Source organism: Giraffa tippelskirchi, chromosome 5, assembly GCF_054371585.1.
Source record: "Giraffa tippelskirchi isolate mGirTip1 chromosome 5, T2T-mGirTip1v1.2.pri, whole genome shotgun sequence".
Lineage (NCBI taxonomy): Eukaryota > Metazoa > Chordata > Mammalia > Artiodactyla > Giraffidae > Giraffa > Giraffa tippelskirchi.
The window spans coordinates 51,321,582-51,345,889 of NC_137279.1; the positions used below are offsets into that span (position 1 = coordinate 51,321,582).

Here is a 24,308-nt window from a genome sequence, read left to right on the forward strand (position 1 = left end):
GTGTAGACCTCAGTTTCTGAGTCCAGGCCACCCGCTCCAGCCACTTTACTCAATTGTCTTAAAACTGGAAATCTCTTAATGGTAGTTTTCTCCTCCTTTGGAGTTTCCATGTTAGTGTTAGTCGCTCAGTTGTGTCTGACTCTTTGCGACCCCTTGGACTGTAGCCCACCAGGCTCCTCTGTCAGTGGGGATTCTCCAGGCAAGAATACTGGAGTGGATTGCCATTCCCTTCTCCAGGGGATCTTCCCAACCTAGGGATTGAACCCTGGTCTCCTGCAGGTGGATTCTTTACCATCTGAGGAGTAGCCATAGTATGATGACCAAAACTACATTTTTTTAGGAGTAGACTGTTAATGAAAAAAGGATGATATTTATTTTATGTTAGCTATGTTTTCTTTAACATTCTAAATTTCTTAGTATTCTAATGCATAGTAGCAAATTAGATCTGTATTTTGAGGAAGTAGTTCTTTTTTTTTTTTAATTTGTTTATTTTTGGCTGTGCTGGTCTTTGTTGCTGCTCAGGCTTTTCTCTACTTGTGGTGTGTAGGTTTCTCATTGCTGTGGATTTCTTTGTTGTGGAGCAGGGGCTCTAGGTTGTGGGCTTCAGTTGTTGGCAGCACATGTGCTGAGTAGTTGCAGCTCCTGGGATTTAGAGCTCAGTATTTGTGGCACATGGGCTTAGTTGCTCCAGAGCATGTGGGATCTTCCCAGATCAGGGATCCAACCTGTGTCTCCTGCATTGGCAAGCAGACTCTTTACCACTGAGCCACCAGGGAACCCCAGGAAGTAGTTCTATAATGGAACTTTTTCTTCACTCCTACTATTTACAGTATCTAAGTGACAATTTTCATTTGTCAGTAATGTTCATCTGCTTCTGTTCTGTTCACTTATATGATCCCAAAGGATGTTTCTATAACTTATTGTACAGTAGCTTGACATTTTAAACTATTAGTTTCTCTTACAAATTTGAAAATTTCACAACATATTATTTTGTCCAGGTTAATGTATAATATCACAATATCTAATAATAATGAACATTTATTGGGAACTTTCTATGCATCAGCCAATGTTCTGGGACCTTTGCATATATTCACCTAACACCCCTATGATTAAGTGCTATTATAATATATATTTAACAGATGAGAAAACCAAAGCACAGAAATGAAGTAACACAGAGTGGCAGAGCTGACGTTCAAAGTGAAGTGCTCTGGGATCAGACCTTTTGTCCAGAATATCTTTACTATTTTTAAATTTTGTTCAGTGTTACCAGAAATTATTTTAAGTATTCCTTTAGTGATAATATTATCCAGAAGTCCACATTTCATTGACACATACCATCATGCCAGCTGAGTTGAGTAAAGTTTCTCACATATGCAATACAGGGGATCAACAGTAAATAAAGATGAAGTTGGAGAAATAACTGTCCTCATATAGGACTGGGTATTAAAGTTTGTATCAACATAACTTTTCTTGATGAATAAAGCTAATGGTTTGAGTTTAGAAGCTTTTTTATTTCTGGCAGATGTCCATTTAATTTACTCTAAAAGAATTTACCTTATATTCTTATAAATCATTTATCTTATTTTTTCTGTAATACTGTCAAACTCTTAAAGGCAGAATATTTTTTAAAAACCTATTTTTTTATTCTATTTTCTAATACAGCAGATATTTATATCTTAATCCCTAATAGAATAAGGTGGGATATATATTGGAGAGTTAGCATTTGTTGAATAAGTGAACTGTTTGATCTTATGTCTGTTAAGTGAACTGTTTGATCTTAAACTGTGTCCGTTATAATACTGTTGACAGAGAAGAAGGACTTCCATAAATATATATAGTTTTAATATTTGGCTGTGTCGAGTCTTAGCTGCAATACTCAATATCTTCATTGTGTCACGTGAGATCTTTATTGTTTTGGTGCACGGACTCTCTAGTTGTGGCGGGGGGGCTCAGTACTCACGGCGTGGGGACTTAGTTGCTCCGTAGCATGTGGGATGTTAGTTCCCCAACCAGGGATCAAATCCATGTCCCTTGCACTGCAAGGCAGATTTTAACCTCTGAACCACCAGGGGAGTCCCCATAAATATATTTGGTGACTTATTTTTACTAGTAGTTTAGGAGACTCAATTTCTTTTCCTTGTCTTTTCCACAGAATACTTCAAACTTTGTGCAGAAAACTAAGACTTCCTGAAACTTTTCATTTTCGTCACTTAGCACACCTCACGCCCGGCTTCGTTGGTGCTGACCTGATGGCACTCTGCCGAGAGGCAGCCATGTGTGCAGTCAACAGGGTCTTAATGAAGCTGCAGGAGCAGCACAAGACAAATCCTGAGACTGAAGCTTCGCCCTCTGAAGGAGACCTGGAAGAAAGGACTGGAACTGAACCCACTTCTAAAACACAGGTGCTTTCTATACAGGTACCTTAAATGACCTTAAACTGTCTTTTGAATGTTTCTAATATGTGTTCATCTTAAAAGCAGGCAGGTGTCAGTGTAGTTGGAGTTCGTGATTTTCTGTTTCACTGGCACTGTGTCTTTAAAATACTTGTTATACCCAGTATATGTAAAATTTCAGAACTACGAGTTGTTTTACTTTTTCCAGTTGATTCCAAATAAATTCCCTTTGTAATAATGATTATGAAGTCTAGAGCAGGGGTTGACGCACTGTGGCACGCTGTGACCCACCTGCTTACCTCCTGTTTTTGTAAATTAAAATTGTATTGGAGCATAGCCATACTCATTTATTGATGTAGAGTCTTTTTCTGTTTTCATATGTGACAGCAGGATTCCCATAGGTGTCTGTACACAGAGACTGCACAACTCACAAAGTCTCTGGTGTTTACTCTCTAATTCTTTCCAGAAAATTTGTCAACTCCTGTGATAACATTGACATTTGGTTATAATTCCAGGTTATCTTTTGTTAGGCAGACTAAAATAGTCTGCTGACATAACCATATCCTTGGCCCTAACTTCAACTAGGGGACAGTGCTAGGAATGTGAGAGGGATGTTTATTATCTAAGATCTGTTAAAATTTTGAGTCTTGTGAGTCATGAAAACTCAATATAACATTTATATAGCATTTTATAGCTTGAACAGGGGGATTTTATATAATTTGATCCATATAACTTTGTCAAATAAATATCGTTCCTGTACCCATTTTATAGTCAAAGAAATGAAGCTTAAGAGATGGTGACTTGCCTGAGGCCATGTGGCCTCTACTTTCCAGAACAGGGGCTTAGATCCAGGTCTTTGGTTTTCAAATTATTTGTTTCTTCTTTACTCATTTGGAACCACAAGAATATCTCTTAAGAATAATAATAGACTTATTCCTTTTATAATAGTGCGTGTGAATTAGGATTTTATTAATTGAATTATTAGGTTACTTTTTATACCTGTTCTTTTCATATTCCTCAAAGAGCAAGAAATCTGCCTTTGAAGTTCAAGATTCATTAGTACTAGGAAAATTGCCTGCTTTCTGTTTAGTTGATAAATCATCAAAGAACCATATTATGAAATCATACTGCCACCAGAGTAACTTTAATTTTATCAAAATTCAACTGTTTCTTGAATATGTAAAAAGTGAAAATTGGAAATGCGTGGTTGTTGAAATGAATATTTACCAATTGCTCATGCCCTAGTGTAGTATATAAAAATTATTCTTCTTATCTTTGTTAATAGTTGATATATCTTTTCTTGGCTAAATCAGAGCAAAAGAAATGACCTATATCAATGAAAATTATTAAAATGTATAGAGGTTTATATACCTTACAGAAATGTTACACTAAGAATATTTAAAAGTGTAAACAGTAACTTTTTCAACAAGCTTTGTGGTTTTTCAGTTTTTCCCTCATTTGTTTCCTTTAAGGAAGAATTGCAAAGGCTGCTGGGGTTGCTAAGGAACCAAGATCCCCTCTCAGAGGAGCAGCTTAAAGGACTGTGCATTGAGTTGAATGATTTCATTGTTGCTCTGTCCTCTGTCCAACCCTCTGCCAAAAGGGAGGGCTTTGCCACTGTCCCTAATGTGACATGGGCAGATATTGGTGCCCTGGAAGACATTAGAGAAGAGCTCACCATGGCAATATTGGTAGGTGTTTCTGCCACTAACTGTTGTTGGTGTGTGTGATGCCTAAACAGCCATGCATGTGTACTGGGTTATATGTCTAAATTGGCATGATGATATACTTTCTGTGATAGGTTCTCTTGTAATATTATTATTACATAATAATATCTTAATAATATAATTATTATTGTATGATAATACAGTAATATAATAATTATTATTTATAATATTATTGTAACAACCCAATGATGGCTTTTCATTCTTCTGCGATTCGTTTTATATTTACTCTTTTGGTTGTGTTTGAATTCTATGGCACTGAGGTTTAAAGAGAAAAAGATTTAGGATTCAATCAAGAATAAATTATTTGAGAAATACTGTCTGAGCTCAATCACACTCATTGGGATCAAAACATTTTTAGTGCCCATGAAACTTTTGGTTAATTTTTATTTACTCTTTTCCACTTTCATGCTCCTTCATGGTTCATTAATGATTTCCAATCCATTTCAGTTCAGTTTGGTCGCTCAGTCATGTCCGACTCTTTGCGACCCCATGGACTGCAGCACGCCAGGCTTCCCTGTCTATCACCAACTCCCAGTTTGCTCAGACTCATGTCCATTGAGTCAATGATGCTATCCAACCATCTCCTCCTCTGTCATCCCCTTCTCTGTTTTGCCTTCAATCTTTCCCAGCATCAGGGTCTTTTCAAATGAGTCAGTTCTTTGCATCAGGTGGCACAAGTATTGGAGTTTCAGTTTCAGCATCAGTCCTTCCAATGAGTATTCAGGACTGATTTCCTTTAGGATGGACTGGTTGGATCTCCTTGCAGTCCACGGGACACTCAAGAGTCTTCTCCAACACCATAGGGCAAAAGCATAAATTTTTCAGTGCTCAGTTTTCTTTATAGTCCAACTCTCACATCCATACATGACTACTGGAAAAACCATAGCCTTGACTAGACAGACCTTTGTTGGCAAAGTAATGTCTCTGCTTTTTAATATGCTGTCTAGGTTGGTCATAGCTTTTCTTCCAAGAAGCAAGTGTCTTCTAATTTCATGGCTGTACTCACCGTCTGCAGTGATTTTGGAGCCCCCCAAAATAAAGTCTGTCACTGTTTCCATTGTTTCCCATCTGTGTGCCATGAAGTGATGGGACTGGATGCCATGATCTTCGTTTTCTGAATGTTGAATTTTATGCCACCTTTTTCACTCTCCTCTTTCACTTTCATCATGAGGCTCTTTAGTTCTTCTTTACTTTCTCCCGTAAGGGTGGTGTTATCTGCATATCTGAGGTTATTGATATTTCTCCCAGCAATCTTGATTCCAGCTTGTGTTTCATCCAGCCCAGCATTTCTCATGATGTACTCTGCATATAAGTTAAATGAGCAGGGTGACAATATACGGCCTTGACATACTCCTTTCCCAATTTGGAACCAGTCTATTGTTCCATGTCCAGTTCTAACTGTTGCTTCTTGACCTGCATACAGATTTCTCAGGAGGCAGGTCAGGTGGTCTGGTATTCCCATCATTTTCAGAATTTTCTACAGTTTGTTGTGATCCACACAGTTTAAGGCTTTGGCATAGTCAATAAAGCAGATGTTTTTCTGGAACTCTCTTGCTTTTTTGATGATCCACCGAATGTTGGCAATATGATCTCTGGTTCCTCTGCCTTTTCTAAATCCAGCTTGAACATTCGGAAGTTCATGGTTCATGTATTGGTGAACCCTGGCTTGGAGAATTTTGAGCATTACTTTGCTATTGTGTGAGATGAGTGCAATTGTGCGGTAGTTTGAGCATTCTTTGGCATTGCCTTTCTTAGGGATTGGAATGAAAACTGACCTTTTCCAGTCCTGTGGCCACTGCTGAGTTTTCCAAATTGGTGACATATTGAGTGCAGCACTTTCACAGCATCATCTTTTAGGATTTGAAATAGCTCCACTGGAATTCTATCATCTCTACTAGCTTTGTTTGTAGTGATGCTTTTTAAGGCCAACTTGACTTTGCATTGCAGGATGTCTGGCTCTAGGTGAGTGATCACACCATTGTGATTATCTGGGTTGTAAAGATCTTTTTTGTATAGTTCTTCTGTGTATTCTTGCCACCTCTTCTTAATCTCTTCTGCTTCTGTTAGGTCCATACCATTTCTGTCCTTTATTGTGCCCATCTTCGGATGAAATATTCCCTTAGAGGTGTGTAAATATTAAAAGAAAATGCATGGAGATGGTAGTGAACAGGTATCTCCTGCTGTTGACTACATGGAGTACTGCTGCTTCTGATTTCTTAAAAGGGGGCAGTGCGTAAAATTTTTATAGCCTGGAAATCTGGAGACATTTTCTAAAAATTTCCGAGTTTAAAATGTTGAAACACTGTATCTAAAATGTTCCCAGAACTTACATTTAAGTATAAATTTTTCAAGAGCAAGGATTTTAAATTTATCGCCCTTTACCTCATGCTGGAAACAGAGGGAAGCACTCTGTGCTATGCTCTGTTCTTCTCTTCAGGCCTCACATCAGTGTTAATAATTTGAATATGCATAGATGATAGAATTAATTTGAATATGCATATAAAGTGGACATTTGTAACAGGTCGATGTTGGGATTGTGTTTTCCAGGCACCAATACGTAACCCAGATCAGTTCAAAGCTCTTGGCTTGGTGACTCCAGCTGGAGTCCTCTTGGCTGGTCCTCCTGGCTGTGGGAAAACTCTGCTCGCAAAGGTATAGAATAAATCAGTCGCATGTATTTTGTTTCTTACTACCAGTTAGGGTAATATGAATTCAACTTTAAATGTTATAGTGGGAGATTTTTGCATAGTTTCTATTAGAAGTTCATTTTGGAAAGACTAGAAAATTTTCTTCATGAAAGTTTCCCACTTTTATTTGAATTACAAAAGATATATCATTGAAAATTTGGAAAAGAAAATTTTTAATATACCAAACCCCATTGATTTAACAGAAATTATATATTCTATTATAGTCGTTTTAATGAGCATCATCACATAGTTGTAGTTTGTAGCTAAGTTTGTTTCCTGTCTTGGTATAGTTATTATTTATAAGTAAAGTATTTTTTTCTGCATTCCTTATTGCAGTTGTTATTTTGAAAATGTAGTTTTTGACAGTATTAATAGAAAAAATAGATAAACAAAAGGGGAAAGCATTACTTATAATCCTCTCTCTCTTGCCTGCTAATAATTTCATTTTGTTGTTAGTCCTTCCAGATGTTATTCTCCACTTACATATCAAGATAACATACATAACTTTTACGCATATATGTACAACTATAAGATTTTTAAACATGGATTTCTCACTTAGCAACACTTCTTGAACTCTTCCCATGTCAATATATACAGATAAACATTAGTGTTTTTAATACCTGCATAGTATTCTGCCATACAGATGCTCTATAATTCATGAAATGGTCCCTTGTGTAAACAACACTGCATGAAACAGCCTTGTGCTGACATTTTTGTACTTTGATGGGTAATTTTAATAGAGTGCATTCCTGAATATTTTTTTAATGAAAAGAATGCATGCGTTTAAAGGTTTTGATCCATTACCACTCCATCAAAATAATTTGCTACCAGGTACATTTGATCCATTACCAGAGTGTCTCCTAAGAAGTCTGTGCCAGTGTCGCTCCTTTCAGTAGAGTATGAGTATCCATTTCCCCAGCACCCTGAATTAGCAATAGCCGTTGACACTATTTTTAATATTTGACAGTCTTATAGGTAAACATGGTTATCTTCCAGGTTTTAAGTTATGTTTTAAAAATTACTAGTGGGCTTTTAAAAATAGTGTTTTATTGGCTTTTTTCTTGATGAATTGTTGGTTCATATCCTTTGTTTTCCTACTGACATACATGTGATTTTCTTATAGTCACTCTTCATATAGTAAGATTTGTTATGTTTGTAGTTTATCAGTGTTTTGGGCCTTCTTATTTTGTTAATCATATTTTTGACACTTTTTAAGTTTTATGGCTTCCCCCCTGCCCCCACTAATCATCTGGGCAGTTTTCTCAGTCTTTTGTGATTCGTACCTTCCCTTTGTAATCAAGCTTACTAGAGCCATTTTTGTTATTTGTAACTTACATTAGTCATGGTTTTTAGTCTGTATAATATTCCATCTATAATTTACTTAACCCTATCACCTTTTAAAAACATTTCGATTACTTGTAAACAAATTAACATTGATGGCAAAAATAAATTAATTGATTAAAAATAAAATTATAGAATCAAAATATAAAATTAATGGCATTTTTAGTAAGTTTCACAGCAGCCAAATAATTTGTGGCTCCTCAGTAAATACCAAATATCCACAGTGCCATTTGCTCGTGTGTGTGTGTGTGTGTGTGTGTGTATACATGTAAAATTTTTTAAACTTATTTTTACTTATATCATTAAATTTTCTTGCTTAATGCTTCTAGTACTTTTATACAGCATTGCTGTAAAGGAGTTTGGGAGCAAAGGAGGCAGATGAGAACAAAGGAGGGGGTTGTTCGTCTGCATTTTTTTCGCAACAGTTTTAGAAAACTGTAGCCAGAAGGAAGGTCCTGCAAGCTAATATGTGGATTCACTGGGTTGATGCAGGTCCCTGGCCTGGGTGCCTTGTCATGTTTGTTTTTGAATTGGTTATATTTGTACCTCAGGTTCCTATTAGTTACTCATGTTATATATGATATTGTGTGTATGTCAGTCGCAATCTCCCAATTCATCCCTCCCCTCTTATTTACATTTTTAAGAATTCCTTGACAGTTAAGTGGGAAAATGGACTGGAGGAAGGCAAGAGGGAAAGGAAGCTAGTTAGGGTTTTGGGGGTTTGGTTTGATCTGGGTTTTTTGCATGTTCAGACAATAGGCCATGGTGTGGATGAAGGTGATGGCATAGTGGACAAATAGGAAGTGACAGACTCACCTACATTTTAGCATTAGAGCCAGTAGAACGTCCAAATGGGTTCACTGATCTAACAAGAGATCAAGGGGAGACACCGTGGCTTTGGCTTAGAAAATGTATTTACTGAGATGAGGGGGAAAAGAATTTGGGGTATGGGGTTTGGAGAGTTAGAGGAGATTCAAGAGTCTTGCTTTGGAAATGACAGACTTGAAATTCCTTTAAGATCCAAGTGGAAAATTTTTTTAAAAGATCCAAGTGGAGATGCTGAGGAGTGTGTTGAACACAAATCTTGAGCTCAGATATCAAGTTTTAAACATAGGAAGGAACTTTATTTCCTGATCATTTTGAAGTTTTGAGTGATTTTATTTACATTTCATCTGCATTCACAGTGTAGTTTTTGGATTCTTCTAAATGTATCACCATATATTTCTGCTTTGTTGCTATCTTTGGCTTTAAGCCATACAGCTTAATCTTTATTAAAAAATAATCTGTAAGTACCATAAAGGACAGAAAAGGTCAGCATTCAGAAATGAAGATCATGGCATCTAGTCCCATCACTTCATGGCAAATAGATGGGGAAACAATGGAAACAGTGAGAGACTTTGTTTTCTTGGGCTCCATAATCACTGCAGATGGTGAGTGCAGCCATGAAATTAAAAGACGCTTGCTCCTTGGAACAAAAGTTATGACCAACCTAGACAGCATATTAAAAAGTAGAGACATTCCTTTGCCAACAAAAGTCCATGTAGTCGAAGCTATGGTTTTTCCTGTAGTCATGTATGGATGTGAGAGTTGGACTATAAAGAAAGCTGAGTGCCGAAGAATTGATGCTTTTGAATTGTTGTTTTGGAGAAGACTCTTGAGCATCCCATGGACTGCAAGGAGATCCAACCAGTCCATCCTAAAGGAAATCAGTCCTTAATATCATCGGAGGGACTGATTCTGAAGCTGAAACTCCAATACTTTAGCCACCTGTAGCAAATAACTGAGTCATTGGAAAAGACCCTGATGCTGTGAAAGATTGAAGGCAGGAAGAGAAGGGGACGACAAAGGATGAGATGGTTGGATGACACCACCGACTCAATGGACATGAGTTTGAGTAAACTCGGGAGTTGGTGATGACAGGGAGGCCTAGCGTGCTACAGTCCATGAGGTTGCAAAGAGTAGGAGACGACTGAGCAACTGAACTGACTGAAGTACCATAAAGAACCGATATTGATGCTTTTGAATTTTGGATTATAAATGAGTGAGTGATTGATTGCTTTTATTGGGCTGGGCATTTGTGCCCATTGAGATTATGATTTTACTAGGATTCTAAGCTCAGGTTTCAAATATGCTTACATATGCCCCATTTATGCAAACAAAACATTTACATAAATGTTTCCGGTCATTTCCATCTGATTTTTTGTCTGAGTAATTTGTGAAAAGTATTGATTTTCTTTTTATTCCCATTTGTCTATTCTCCTCCTAATGAGAAAGAGGCAGCTATGAAAAGGGGGAAATAGAGGTAAACCTCAAAAATTCCTTGCATTATCACACATTATTAGTATTTTATTGTATATTTGTCTTATTTGTGTCTTTTTTCTCTTATAGGCTGTTGCAAATGAGTCTGGGTTAAATTTTATATCTGTCAAGGGCCCTGAATTACTAAACATGGTAAGTTACTGTGGCATTAGCTATTATGTTTTATTAGGAAAAGTAATGGTCATTCAGATTATAGGGTCCTCAAATTGTTGAAATAGTCGTGGTATTTTGGTGAAATCACTGCATTAGGAGTGAAGAGATTGAGCTTTGCTTTGCTGTACTGTTCACTGTGTATAAATGCTTTCTTAATTAAGTTTGTTAACATCTGAGCCTAAATTTTTTTACCAGCAAAATGGAAATAATCAAAATAGTCAACATTTTAAAGTGTTAACTCCGAATTTGTCAAGCACTTTACATGTATTATTCTTCAACAACCCTGTGAGGTACATATTATTGTTGCCTTGATTCACAGAGGAGGAAACTTAAGTTTTGAGAGATTGTAGAACTTGGCCAGAGCCCAACAGCTTGGGGTTAGTGGAGCTGACATTTGAATCTGAGTCATCAGACTTCTAATCTGCTTTCCTTGTTCTCTTGTTGTGTAGCTCAGATGAGTTAAGGATTAATAAATAAAAATACTTTAAGGGAAAGAAATCACTGAAGTATTTACTATATAATAACTTCTTTCTGCATTTAAGCAGTTTGTATGTCAAGTTTGAGACTTTGAATTTCTTATTTCCTGTTTATGCCTATGAAAAGTAAAAATGCCATTCCATAATATTCAAAGAAAGAAGAAATGAAAATGGTGTCATTTGTTTAAACAGTGCACTTTTTACATTTGCTATATATATTATATGTTTATCCCTAAATTAAGAAAATAACTTTTGGTTGTGGAGAAAAGGGAACCCTCTTACACTGTTGGTGGGAATGCAAACTAGTACAGCCACTATGGAGAACAATGTGGAGATTCCTTAAAAAACTGGGAATAGAACTGCCATATGACCCAGCAATCCCACTGCTGGGCATACACACTGAGGAAACCAGAATTGAAAGAGACACGTGTACCCCAATGTTCATTGCAGCACTGTTTATAATAGCCAGGACATGGAAGCAACCTAGATGTGCATCAGCAGACGAATGGATAAGAAAGCCGTGGTACATATACACAATGAAATATTACTCAGCCATTAAAAAGAATACATTTGAATCAGTTCTATTGAGATGGATGAAACTGGAGCCCCTTATACAGAGTGAAGTAAGCCAGAAAGAAAGACACCAATACAGTATACTAATGCATATATATGGAATTTGAAAGATTGGTAACAATAACCCTATATACGAGACAGAAAAAGAGACACAGATGCATAGAACAGTCTTATGGATTCTGTGGGAGAAGGTGAGGGTGGGAAGATCTGTGAGAATAGCATTGAAACTTGTATATTATCATATGTGAAATAGAACACCAGTCCAGGTTTGATGCATGAGACAGGTGCTCAGGGCTGGTGCAATGGGATGACCCAGAGGGATGGGATGGGGAGGGATGTGGGAGGGGGGTTCAGGATGGTGAACACATGTAAACTCATGGCTGATTCATGTCAATGTATGGCAAAAACCACAACAATATTGTAAAGTAATTAGCCTCCAACAAAATAAATAAATTAATTTTTTTTTAAAAGTAAAAAAAAATAAATAAAATTATCAAAAAAAAAGAAAATAACTTTTATGTGTGGTAGTCATGTAGTTAATGTTAAAACCACTATCTTTTAGAGGTAGTAAAATATTTACAAATAAAGTTATGATGTCTGCGCCTTCCATCGAAATAACAAGTAGAAAGAAAGTGGACAGGATTTAGATGAAATAAAACTGATCATGAATTGTGTTGATAATTATGAAGCTGGGAGATGGAGGTATTTGGGATTCATTACATTATTATGTCTACTTTGATTGTATGTTTGGAACTCCTTTTATAAATGATAAAAACAAAGCCACTTTTTATAAATGGTATGTGTTCTTTTATAACTTGATTTTGTTATTTTTGTTAAACATTATAATATTTCTCTTTGTTGATATATTTGCCTCTAGTTATTAGTTTTATGTGTAGTAGTCTATTGAATGACTATAACCACAGTTTTAAAAACTTAACTCTGTTTCAACCTAGAGGGATGGCATGGATTAGGAGATAGGAGGAAGGTTCAAGAGGGAGGGGAAATATGTATACCTATGGCTGATTCATGTTGATGTGTGGCAGAAATCAGCATAGTATTGTAAAGCAATTATTATCTTCCAATTAGAAATTAAAAAAAATAAAAACTCAGGTTTTTTTCTTGATAGATGTTTAAGTTGAGCATTATATACATGTCAATGTGCAGCAACAAAGACCCAGTGCAGCCAAAATCAATTAGTTTAAAATGATAATAATTTAAAAATATCTACTGAATGTTTTGGTTCAGCATTCCAAATTTGATTTTTGTTAATTTAGATTTTTTCAGGAAACTGAATTGGTCTACTGTATTTGTACACTGTTCAGGATGTTACAGAAAAATTTGAAATGGTCATGGCTTCTGCTTTCCAAGGACTTAGGTTGTAACATGGTGAAGGTATTGTAGAATAGCTTAGAAATTATAACAGTAGGAGTTGCTATAAGAGATGAGAGAGTGATGGGAAGAAAGATGATTGATCTTTTAGACTGCAAGAACTGTGTTGAGGTAGATTGGAAAAGCAGGTCATGTGAGAGAAGCAGAATAAGGAAAAGTACAATGAAAGGTATAGGACAGATCTGCAGAAAAGAAGATCTACTCAAATAGAAAATAGAAGTACTTTAATTGCTGTCATCTCTGATGTCTTCTGTGCCTTAATTACTTTCATTTGGCCATATAGTCATACAGTAATATAAAAGATACTTTATGGTATAATTGACGTTGTAAAGATATTTTCAGATTCTGTCTTATTTAGCAGTATTAGAAAAAAGGCTTTTCTTAGTTAGCTAGGTTGAAATTTTACACAAATAATTTTTTGTGCCTAGCTAAAAGTGAAACTGTTTTACATATAACTTTTTATTTTAGTTAGTTCTAATGTTATAGCTGCCTGTGAATTGCTTTGTATTTTGATTTTACCATACAGTATGCATTTATGAAACCTGCTAGATATCTAGCTGGCTTAATTTGCCTCCTGTGATGCTATATTACCATCATTAGTTCTTCCTTTAGCAAGATGACCTATATAGAAACAACAATAGAACAGTAAGTTGTCCTCTTTGCATTTAAAATACTGTTGAATTAATGAAAATATCTGCTGGGTATTTTATATGCATAAAGCTTTGATCAGTTCAAAAATGCCATCGAAATGTGGAATTTTTCTTGACCTAGAAGAGACCTTACATTCTATTTAGTCTTCATTTTATAAATGAGGAAATTATAGTAAGTTTAAATAAGAGCTAATTTTATGTAGTTGAACCACATAAAACTGACTATTTTTATAGGTCAGAATGGTTAAATTGTCAGCCATTGCCTGTGGTTTGACCTAATGCTTTCTGAACTCTGATATATACATGTCATTTAAAACTAGTATTACTATAATTTGGCCCAAACACCAAAGTTGAATTGTTTCTACATTTTATTTCCTTTCTGTGTATGGTCAGTATGTTGGTGAGAGTGAGCGTGCTGTGCGACAGGTTTTTCAACGAGCCAAGAACTCAGCACCCTGTGTGATATTCTTTGATGAAGTGGATGCCTTATGCCCTCGAAGATCAGCCCGAGAGGTAGGTATCATAGTTCAGTGATTACCGAGTTTTTTGAAGCACCATAAACCTTTTTTAACTTCTTGTAAAGTTATGTAGAGTTCAAATAGTTGTTTTATAAAGTCATTCCTTGAGAATGCTGAGATTATTTAAGTGAAGAAACCTAGTAATTTGAAAACGGCCTAAGGATAACAGTTTTATTTTTATTAGTCTCTGTATTCATTTTGTTTTCCTGTGTATTATTTTGCTTTCTCATACCGTTTGACACAAGTGTGTTGTTGGGAATGGGAATTATGTTAGTTCTGGATAGCTTACCTTGTAATCTGAGGATTCTTTTCAGGGTTCCTGAAACAGTAGAAAATATAATTTAAGACATCATGTGCTCCAAGTAGGGTCAGATAATATGCTTTAAGACTCAGCACCGTTTCTATCCGGGGAAGATATAAATTGATCTGCATTAAATACCACTTGCATTACTACTGTGAGTACTGTTCTTAGAGATTTCAGTACAAAACATGCCCAGAAACAGTTCTCAGGAATACTGTTATAAAAGAGTTGGAAGAATAGTGAAGCATAATATAAAAAAATATATAACCTTTTGAAGAGAATAGCAGAAGCTGTGTCCGTAAGTACATTTATTACAAGATGATTAAGGAAGTGATTGTATTTCTCTTGTGACTTATCTTCAAATAGTTATTCTATGTGTGTTCTTAGGTTGTGAAACATTCATTAGGTGCCTCATTTTGCTTAAAATTCCCCAAAGCGTTCAAAAGTTGCAGAAACAAAACTTGACTAGGATAAGTGTGCTTGATATCATAGCAGTTTTGTTTCTTCACCTAGTAGTCAGCACTATTGCAGAAAATCTTTTATTACAGTCTTATCTCTGATAGTGATGTGAGTGGCCAGGGCAGAGATCCTTCCAAGGAACTCTTGCCAGCTGTCACACTCCAAAACCTAGTGTGCATCCCCGGGCAAAACCCTACACATTATGTCCAGCTGGTGGAGGCATGCCATGCTCTGAATTTTACTTCTTACTCCCTTCTCCTTCGTTATGAATTAAATCCCGTGTTCATTGACAGCCTATAAAGAGAGTCAAATCTTTCTTCCTGTTCTCCTCCCTGTTATTCTTGGAGGTTACTTCTACTGACAGCTGAGTGTTTAGCATTTGTGGTCTGGAACTTTTTCTGTAATGTTAAAAAGTGAAAAGTGAAAGTGAAGTCGCTCAGTCGTGTCTGACTCTTTGGGACCCCATGGACTGTAGCCCACCAGGCTTCTCTGACCATGGGATTTTCCAGGCAAGAATATTGGAGTGGGTTGCCATTTCCTTCTCCAGGAGATCTTCCCGACCCAGGGATTGAACCCGGGTCTCCCACATTGTAGGCAGACGCTTTCCCGTCTGAGCCACCAGGGAAGTTACACAGAATACATGCCTACCAGGCAAATCATATGTAGATGTCATTTTATAAAACTAACATTTGTCTTCCACATATCTAGCAGCCTCACAATATTCTCCAGCAATAAATAAAGCTCATAAGCTAAAGCTTCCTACATCATCTGCCCTCAAACAACCCAAAGAACCTAAGACTAAAGCCAAATGATAACTGGCCCCCAAAATATTTCCGTTCTATGACTTTTAGTATCACTAGTTTTATACACACATATGTACATGTATTCACATGTGTTTATATGTATGCATAGATAAGTATGTAAAAACATCCCTGCAAATCGTGGCCTAAATGTTTAGAGCAAAGGACTACATATTCTGTTTTATTAACCACCATCTAAAAAAATCCCTTAACTGCCCAATTATTTACTCAGATAGTCTGAAAATTAGGCAAAATTTTCACTTTCTGCATAGTTAATCTTTTATAAAACATGCATAAATTATAGCTCATAGTATGATTTCAACTTTTTTAATATAAATGTGGTCATTCTATCTTGACACTTTTCCCATGTTCTTAATAACTTATTTTTTAGCTATTACATAAATATTCCACAGTCTGAATAGAGAAGATTTAACTCAGTAATTCCTTGGTTTAGGACATTTACATTGTTTCCAGTTGTTTCTCTTACAAATAGATCTGTATTGATTCTTATCACATACTTTTGTGCCCATGTGGGAATATGTGAGAGTTCTGGAAGTAGAATTTTTGGGTAGAAGATGTATACATATATTTTGAAAGTTAATACTAAATCTTTTTTCACAAAAACTGCCAGTTACATACATCTACCAACAACAGTGTGTAAAATAACTATTTCCTATATCTTTGTCAATAATGGGTAATACCTATCTTTTATTTTTCTCAGTTTTATTGTCAGAACATGGTGTTAAATTTTAGTATTTATGTCCCTGACCCTTTTGCTATTGACCCTATTTGTTTTTCTGTGCTTGCTTTGGGAATACATACGACATGTCTTCCCCTTTTTTTGTTGTTAATTTACAAGAGCTGTTTATGTGATGGAGATTAGTCTATTGACTAGTTACGTGTATTGGTACTATTTTTGCCAGTTTTATCACTTATCTTTTTTTATTATATAAAATTTTACATTTTAATATAGTAAAATCAGTTCTGAGGTTTTTACTTTGCTTAGGTAGAACAGTGTTGTGTTTTTTTTCTTGAGTCTGGATTCTAATTCTGTTGTGTCCTAACTGTTAATGCTATGTCTCCAAGGAGTGATAATAAGGTACACCAAAATTTTTTTCCAGGGAAATTAGTGGGTTAAACTCATTACTGCCTCTGTACACAAAATTTATGTTGAAAAAAGGCAACTAATGACAAAAAGAAACACAGCACTACTTTTCTTATTTCCTCCATTGTGAATTTTGAAGCTCTCTGTTTAATGGGTAAATAACCCTCTCTTTACCAACTTCTTGCACCTTTCTCTTGGATGTTGCCCTGAGCTTTGTATGACATGCTTCACGGAAAAGAGAAAAGGCCTCAGTGTCCCAGCTGATAGCTCTGGATATCTAGTGTCCTGGGGAGTCTGATCTGGCATCCAAACACTGAGTCTCGGGACTTCCCTGGCAGTCCAGTGGTTAAAACTTCACCTACCAATACAAGGGATGCATGCTTGATCCTTGGTCAGGGATCTAAGATCCCACATGCCTTGGAGCCAAGAAACCAAAATCTAAAACAGAAACAATATTGTAATAAATTCAATAAAGACTTTAAAGATGGTCTACATCAAAAAAATCTTTAAATACCTTAAAAAAAAGAGCTGAATCTAGATTTGCCCAAAGGGAAATTCACTGTAGCTGTTAGATCTTTTTTTAAAATTTATTTTATTGATGTATAATTGATTTACAGGGTTGTATTAATTTGTATTAAAGCTAATTGATGGTATTAATTATATTAATGATATTTAATACATTAATATTTATATGTTGTTTATATTAATATTTAATGCAGTTAATATATAATGTTATATATAATATTAATTGTATTAAAGCAAATTGATTCAGTTATACACATGTACATTTCTTTTCATATTCTTGTCCATTATGGTTTATCACAGGATTTTGAATTCTTAACTATTGGATCTTTAACTGACTCAGAGGTGTAAGACTTTGGGACCAGCTGAGCCTGAGATTGAATTTCATTTCTATCCTTATCTAGCTTTAAGACCTTGGACAAATAGCCTCTCTCAGCCTTGGTTTCCTCATCTGAATTGTGGATAGTAGCAGGATTGCTTGGGAAGCACACTGACAAGAACATGTTTTGCACAGTGATTAGATACAGTGACTTCTTTGGAAATGATATTTGTTATATCTTTTGACAGAAGCTTTCATTCAAGTTAGCAATTATAATATTTTGTATGGAAAAAAAATAGCAACTTGTTCTTTTTATTAGGAGCTGATGGAGCTATATTTATTTGTTTTTAGACAGGGGCAAGTGTCCGAGTGGTGAATCAGCTGCTTACAGAGATGGATGGTCTGGAAACACGTCAGCAAGTTTTTATTATGGCAGCCACTAACAGACCAGGTAAGAAAGAAGAATATAAAACAGCTAAGTCTAAAAACTTCCAGCATTTACAAACAGTATAATTTACATACATCCTAGTAAAGAAAGATTAAGTTTGGGAAATCCCTTTTTGGTTCATAAGTTGGAATAAAGCTTTAGAAAGTGTTTAAGTCAGCTATAATTTTTTAAAAATGGGTGTGTGTGTGTGTAGTATTATTGCCTGGATTCTGTAAGATTTTTTTTCTGTGTTGGTGCACAGAAAGTTGTCTTGTTGGCAGAGAACACTTGTAACATGCACTTTGACCGTGAAGTATTATCAGGGTTTATATCCTGTGTTTCCTCTCAAGCTTATAGGACACAGGAACCAGGCTCTTTTTCACTGTATCTGAAGGTTGAAGGTGGGTGTTTAAGATTTTATCCTAGAAGCTTATCCATATACCTGTACTTAACTCATGTTTTAAATTGTTAAAAAGCTTAAGTACTCAAATTGCCAACATCCGATGGATCATCGAAAAAAGCAAGAGAGTTCCAGAAAAACATCTATTTCTGCTTTATTGACTATGCCAAAGCCTTTGCTGTGTGTATCACAATAAACTGTGGAAAATTCTGAAAGAGATGGGAATACCAGACCACCTGACCTGCATCTTGAGAAATCTATATGCAGGTCAGGAAGCAACAGTTAGAACTGGACATGGAACAACAGACTGGTTCCAAATAGGAAAAGGAGTACGTCAAGGCTGTATATTGTCACCCTGCTTATTTAACTTATATGCAGAGTACATCATGAGAAATGCTAGGCTGGAGGAAGCACAAGCTGGAATCAAGATTGCTGGGAGAAATATCAATAACCTCAGATACGCAGATGACACCACCCTTATGGCAGAAAGTGAAGAAGAACTAAAGAGCCTCTTGATGAAAGTGAAAGAGGAGAGTGAAAAAGTTGGCTTAAAGCTCAACACTCAGAAAACTAAGATCATGGCATCTGGTCCCATCACTTCATGGCAGATGGATGGGGTAACAGTGGAAACAGTGGCTGACTTTATTTTTCTGGGCTCCAAAATCACTGCAGATGGTGATTGCAGTCATGAAATTAAAAGACACTCCTTGAAAGTTATGACCAACCTAGACAGCATATTAAAAAGCAGAGACATTACTTTGCCAACAAAGGTCCGTCTAGTCAAGGCTATGGTTTTTCCATTGGTCATGTATGGATATGAGAGTTGGACGGTAAAGAAAGCTGAGCGCCGAGGAATTGATGCTTTTGAACTGTGGTGTTGGAGAAGACTCTTGAGAGTCCCTTGGACTGCAAGGAGATCCAACCAGTTCATCCCAAAGGAGATCATTCCTGGGTGTTCATTGGAGGGACTGATGTTGAAGCTGAAACTCCAATACTTTGGCCACCTGATGCGAAGAGCTGACTCATTGGAAAAGACCCTAATGCTGGGAAGGATTGAGGGCAGAAGGAGAAGGGAACGACAGAGGATGAGATGGTTGGATGGCATCATCGACTGTATGGACATGGGTTTGGATGGATTCCGGGAGTTGGTGATGGACAGGGAGGCCTGGCGTGCTGCGATTCATGGGGTTGCAAAGAGTCGGACACGACTGAGCTCTGGGAGGGGCTTAGAAAATGGCTCAAAACTTCAGAAATACTGAAGGTGGCTTATACTTTGGGTCCTAAATTGTTTTCATATTGTTTAATACTTCACCATCCATGTGAGCCACTCTGTCATACCTGCCCTGCACTGATGTTTCTAACTATGTCTGCCAGCAGTGACGTGGGACTTTAATTGCTTAAAAGGATTTTTCAGTTTTCAAGCTGATACAATTTTTCATTTCTCATAAGTTAGTACGTGCTTCATGAATTGTATACCATTTCATTTTAAAATGCAAAATCGAAAGGTGTTATGGTTTAACACCTTTGAATTAGACTCTTATCTTTGAATTAGAAATATTTTCTTTTAGTTCAGCAGAACTGGGTGTGAGTCCTGGCTGTAGCACTTCACCTCTTACCAGCTCTTCTCTTTCAACTCTAACTAGTCTATACCAACTGAGTAGGTTATAATTCAGTTCTGACACTAACTGCTTAGAGTTAGTGCCAGAACCTGCAAGTTAAGGGGTGAGGCATCTTGACGACTGCCCTACTTCAGATGCCAGCTGCATGTGGTGTCTCCAGGACACCTGCGCTTCTGACCAACAGACTTGGGGATACCCATAACTGCCCTCACGTTCAATAATTTGCTAGAAGGACTAACAAAATGAAGAAAAGCACTATATCTACAGTTCCAGTTTATTATAAAGGGTACACTTGGGGCTAGATCTCAGAGGTGGTACGGTTTCCAGGCCCTTTGACCACGGAGTCAGGACACATCACCCTCCTGGCCCATCAGTGTGTTCATCGACCAGGAATCTCCCTCAAGTTTGATGTCCAGAGTTTTTATTGATTGACTCATCAGCCATCTGATTGAACTCAGTCTCCAGCCGTGCCCTACCTCCCCAGATGTCTGGCTATAAGTTCCAACCCTCTATTCAGATGGTTAGTCATTCTGATAACCAGCCCCATCCTGAAGTTATATTGGGGCCAAGCTTGAGTCATCTCTTTAGCATAACAAAGACATTCCTGTTGCACAGAAAACTCTAGCCAAGAACCAGAGGCAGCGACCACTGTACTTATTCTTTACTGTACCACATTAATCCTGGGCATATATTACTTCATCTTGCTAACCAGTACTTATTCATCTATAAAATGAGGATGATAATACCTAATAGGCAGTATTGTCACAAGGCTTAAGTGATGTTGATAATGTATGTATTGTAGTGTGTGGCAAGTAGCTGTTAAGTAATTATTATCATTGTCATAAGCACTTTAGGTATTGGCAGTAGGAACAGTCATTGGGTCATAAAATCAGAGTCATCTTAGAAGAAACCTTGAAGGTCTCAAATTTGAATAGCATCACATCCTACCTTTCCCAAGCAGCTGCAGATTTTTTCTAGCAGATTTCAAGAAGACAGTGTTTGGTCTGCCATAATAACCTATTCTGTCTTTAACTGCACTCAACATTTTTCATTCATGTTTATTGTAAACATCTTATCTTTTAGTTTAATCTCTCTAGATTAGAAAATAGTAGATCCTTCAGCATTACTTAAGTTTTACTTAAATCCTTTCCTTCAAAAGGATTCAGGTATGTTATCTTTCCTCATGTTTTTCTTCCCCGCCTCCTCTGATCTCCTTATTCATCTTTGAACTGTTTCTCCAGATTCTCTCTAGTTGTGAAACCTGACAACTGAGTGTAGTAGTCTCTTGAGCTTAGCCAGTGAATGGAGGTTGAATCATCATGTGGCCCCTGTGTTTGTTCTTTCCAACGTCCTTGAGTATTGTCTTCCTCTCTACTGTACCTCACCCATCACTTCCTCCCCATTACACTGAGGAGCCACATAAATTTAAAAACATGTTCTGGGTCTCTTTGCTTGTATTGATGCTTATTTGGCAGTTCTGTTCCATTGTATTCTATCCTGTGACATTCTGTTTGGTTGTTTATAACTTGTTTCCTGGTTAGCTTTAAGAAATCCCCTCTTGCCTGATGTTCTGGTCAGCTATTGCTGCGTGACACACTACTACAAAACTTAGTGTCTTAAAATGCCCATTTTTGCATTGTTCATCATTTTGTAGGTCAGGAATTCAGGGAGGGCTTGTCCAGGTGGTTCATCTGTGATCCACATGCCACCAGCAGGCATGACTGGGCCAGAGAATCCCTTCCAAGGTGACTTCTCTACTCACATGTCTGGTGCCTTGGTGCTCCTTGGCATTATGCCTCCCCTCTCCCTCTGCAGTTGTCATCTTCCAAGGCTTTGCCATGGGCTTGACTTCTGTTAGCATGGCTCTCTGAGTATTCACCCTTCTTAGATGACAGCTGGATTCCAAGAGAGAAAGGCAGAAGTTGCCATTCGTCTTGAAGGTAAGGCCCAGATTAGACAAATTCTCTTGGTCAGGACAGTGACAGGAAGAGCTGGATTCAAAGGGAGAGAAGTCGGAATGTAAAAACATGTAGTTATCTTTAATCTTGTTTTGTAAATTTTTCTTCCATCATATTCTTTGTATTATGGTGCAAGTAATACATTCACCCTTATGGTTTGATGTTGTATATGGATCAGTCATATCAGTATAGTTTTCTTTAATTTCAGAAGATTTACTCGTTCACTCATTTTTACAGAATTTTTATTATATGCCTGGTCCTACTGAGCTTTGGGAATTCCAAGGTTAACAATTGAGAAAACTTATTTGCCTGCCTATGTTCTGATTTGGGGCTGAACAGGGAATAAATAATAGGCAGTCCAATAAAACAGGGTTAAGAGGATGGAGAATGTCTATTTTGGGGAAAGGAATGCTAACTTAGCTATCATGGTCCAGGAAGACTTCTTCAGAAGAAGTGACATATGAGCAGGAACCCAAATAATGTAAAGAATTGAGCCATACAGTAATCTGAGAGAAGGTATTCCAGGTAGAAAGCAATAAGTGTAAAGGCCCTGAGGTGAGAACAAGTTTGAAGACCCAGCACAGCCAGTGTGTCTTAAGTGAAAAGACGTGGAGGTGGGGAAGTCAGTAATGGAGAGGAGCAAGGGGCCTTTTAGGCCACAGTATGGGGTGTGGGTTTTATTCTGCCATGAAGGTTTTTTGAATGGGGAATAATGTGATCTGTTTTTCTTTTTATAAAATATGTGACTTTTTTTATTATTAACTTTGTATTTTGAAACATTTATAAACTCACAGGAAATGATAAAAAATAATGCACAGAAGTTCCATTTACCCAGTTGTTACATTTTACATAACTATGGTACAAAATCAAAACCAGGAAATAGACATTTGTGTAATTTTGTCTATTTCTGTGCTGTTTTAGCACATGTGTGGATTCATGTAATCCCATTGCAGTCAACACAAGAACTGTTTCATCACCACACAGACCTCCTTCCTGCTGTCCCTTTATGGAAACAACCACCTCTCTCCCACCATCTCTAACTCAGGGCAACTGCTAGTCTGTTCTCCATCTCTATAACTGTATCACTTTAAGAATTTTATATGAAAGTAATCATACAATATATGACCTTTAGGTTGGCTTTATTCACCTATTCTAATGCCCTTGTTGTTCAGTTGCTTAGCCGTGTCTGACTCTTTGCAACCCAGTGGACTGCAGCACACCAGGCTTCCCTGTCCTTCACCATCTCCCAGAGTTTGCTCAAACTCATGTGCATTGAGTCGGTGATGCCATCCAACCATCTCATCTTCTGTGTCCCTCTTTTCTTCCTGCCTTCAATCTTTCCCAGCATTAGGATTCTTTTCCAGTGAGTGAACTCTTCACATCAGGTGGCAAAGTATGAGACTGACTGAAATTTTTGTATGTATCAATAGGCTGTTCCTTTTCAGTACTGAGTAATATTCTGTGGTGTGGAGGTAGGTCCTAGTTTGCTTAACCTTCTCTTCTTGGGGACATTATGTTTCCAGTTTTTCAGTGCTTCATATAAAGCTGCCCTGAACACCTACATATAGGTTCTTGTGTGGATATAATTTATTTCTTTGAAATAGATGCCTAGGAGCATGGTTGCTGGGTCATATGATAAATATATGTTCATTTTTAAAGAGGTTGTCAGACTTCTTGAGTGACTGATTTCTGTCAGTAATGCTAAGAGAGATTCAGTTTTTTTGCATCTTTGTCCTGGTCTGTAGCTTGTCTTTTCATCATCTTATTTCCTTTATACATTACTTCTGAGGACCATGTCTAAAATCTGCTTTTCAAAACTATGTCACAAAGATTATCTCCAGTGTTTTCTTTCAAAGTGTTATGGTTATGTTTCGCACTTAAACCTGTGATCTATTGTTAGGTAACTTATGTGAGGCACAAAGTTTAGGTCAAAGGTGTTTTTTTCCCCTATGGTATCCAGTTGTTCCACCATCATTCGTTGAAAAGACTCCTTCCTCCGCTGAGTCACTTTTACACCTTTTTCAAAAATAAGTTGGTCAGTGCTAACAATGAACAATTGGAGTTTGAAATTGAAAATACAATACCGTTTACATCAGCACCAAAAAGAAAGAAAGAAAAACAGAGACTTAGGTATAAATTAATAAAATATGTACAAGATCTGTATGAAGCAAA

General features: G+C 36.9%; 1 protein-coding gene across 20 annotated transcripts in view; it reads left to right on the forward strand.

Moving 5' to 3' along the window:
• The window catches only part of NVL (nuclear VCP like), a 92,132-nt gene that overhangs the window by 28,859 nt on the left and 38,965 nt on the right, over positions 1-24,308 (forward strand). For 13 of the 20 annotated variants that reach the window (XM_081491586.1, XM_081491581.1, XM_081491593.1 and 10 more), the window contains 6 exons: positions 2,153-2,417; positions 3,866-4,084; positions 6,668-6,772; positions 10,537-10,599; positions 14,102-14,221; positions 18,084-18,183. In XM_081491586.1, coding sequence (XP_081347712.1) covers positions 2,153-2,417; positions 3,866-4,084; positions 6,668-6,772; positions 10,537-10,599; positions 14,102-14,221; positions 18,084-18,183 — 872 coding nt within the window. The remainder of the gene's footprint in view (positions 1-2,152; positions 2,418-3,865; positions 4,085-6,667; positions 6,773-10,536; positions 10,600-14,101; positions 14,222-18,083; positions 18,184-24,308) is intronic. The other 7 variants (XM_081491579.1, XM_081491577.1, XM_081491585.1 and 4 more) reach the window with 1 other exon arrangement.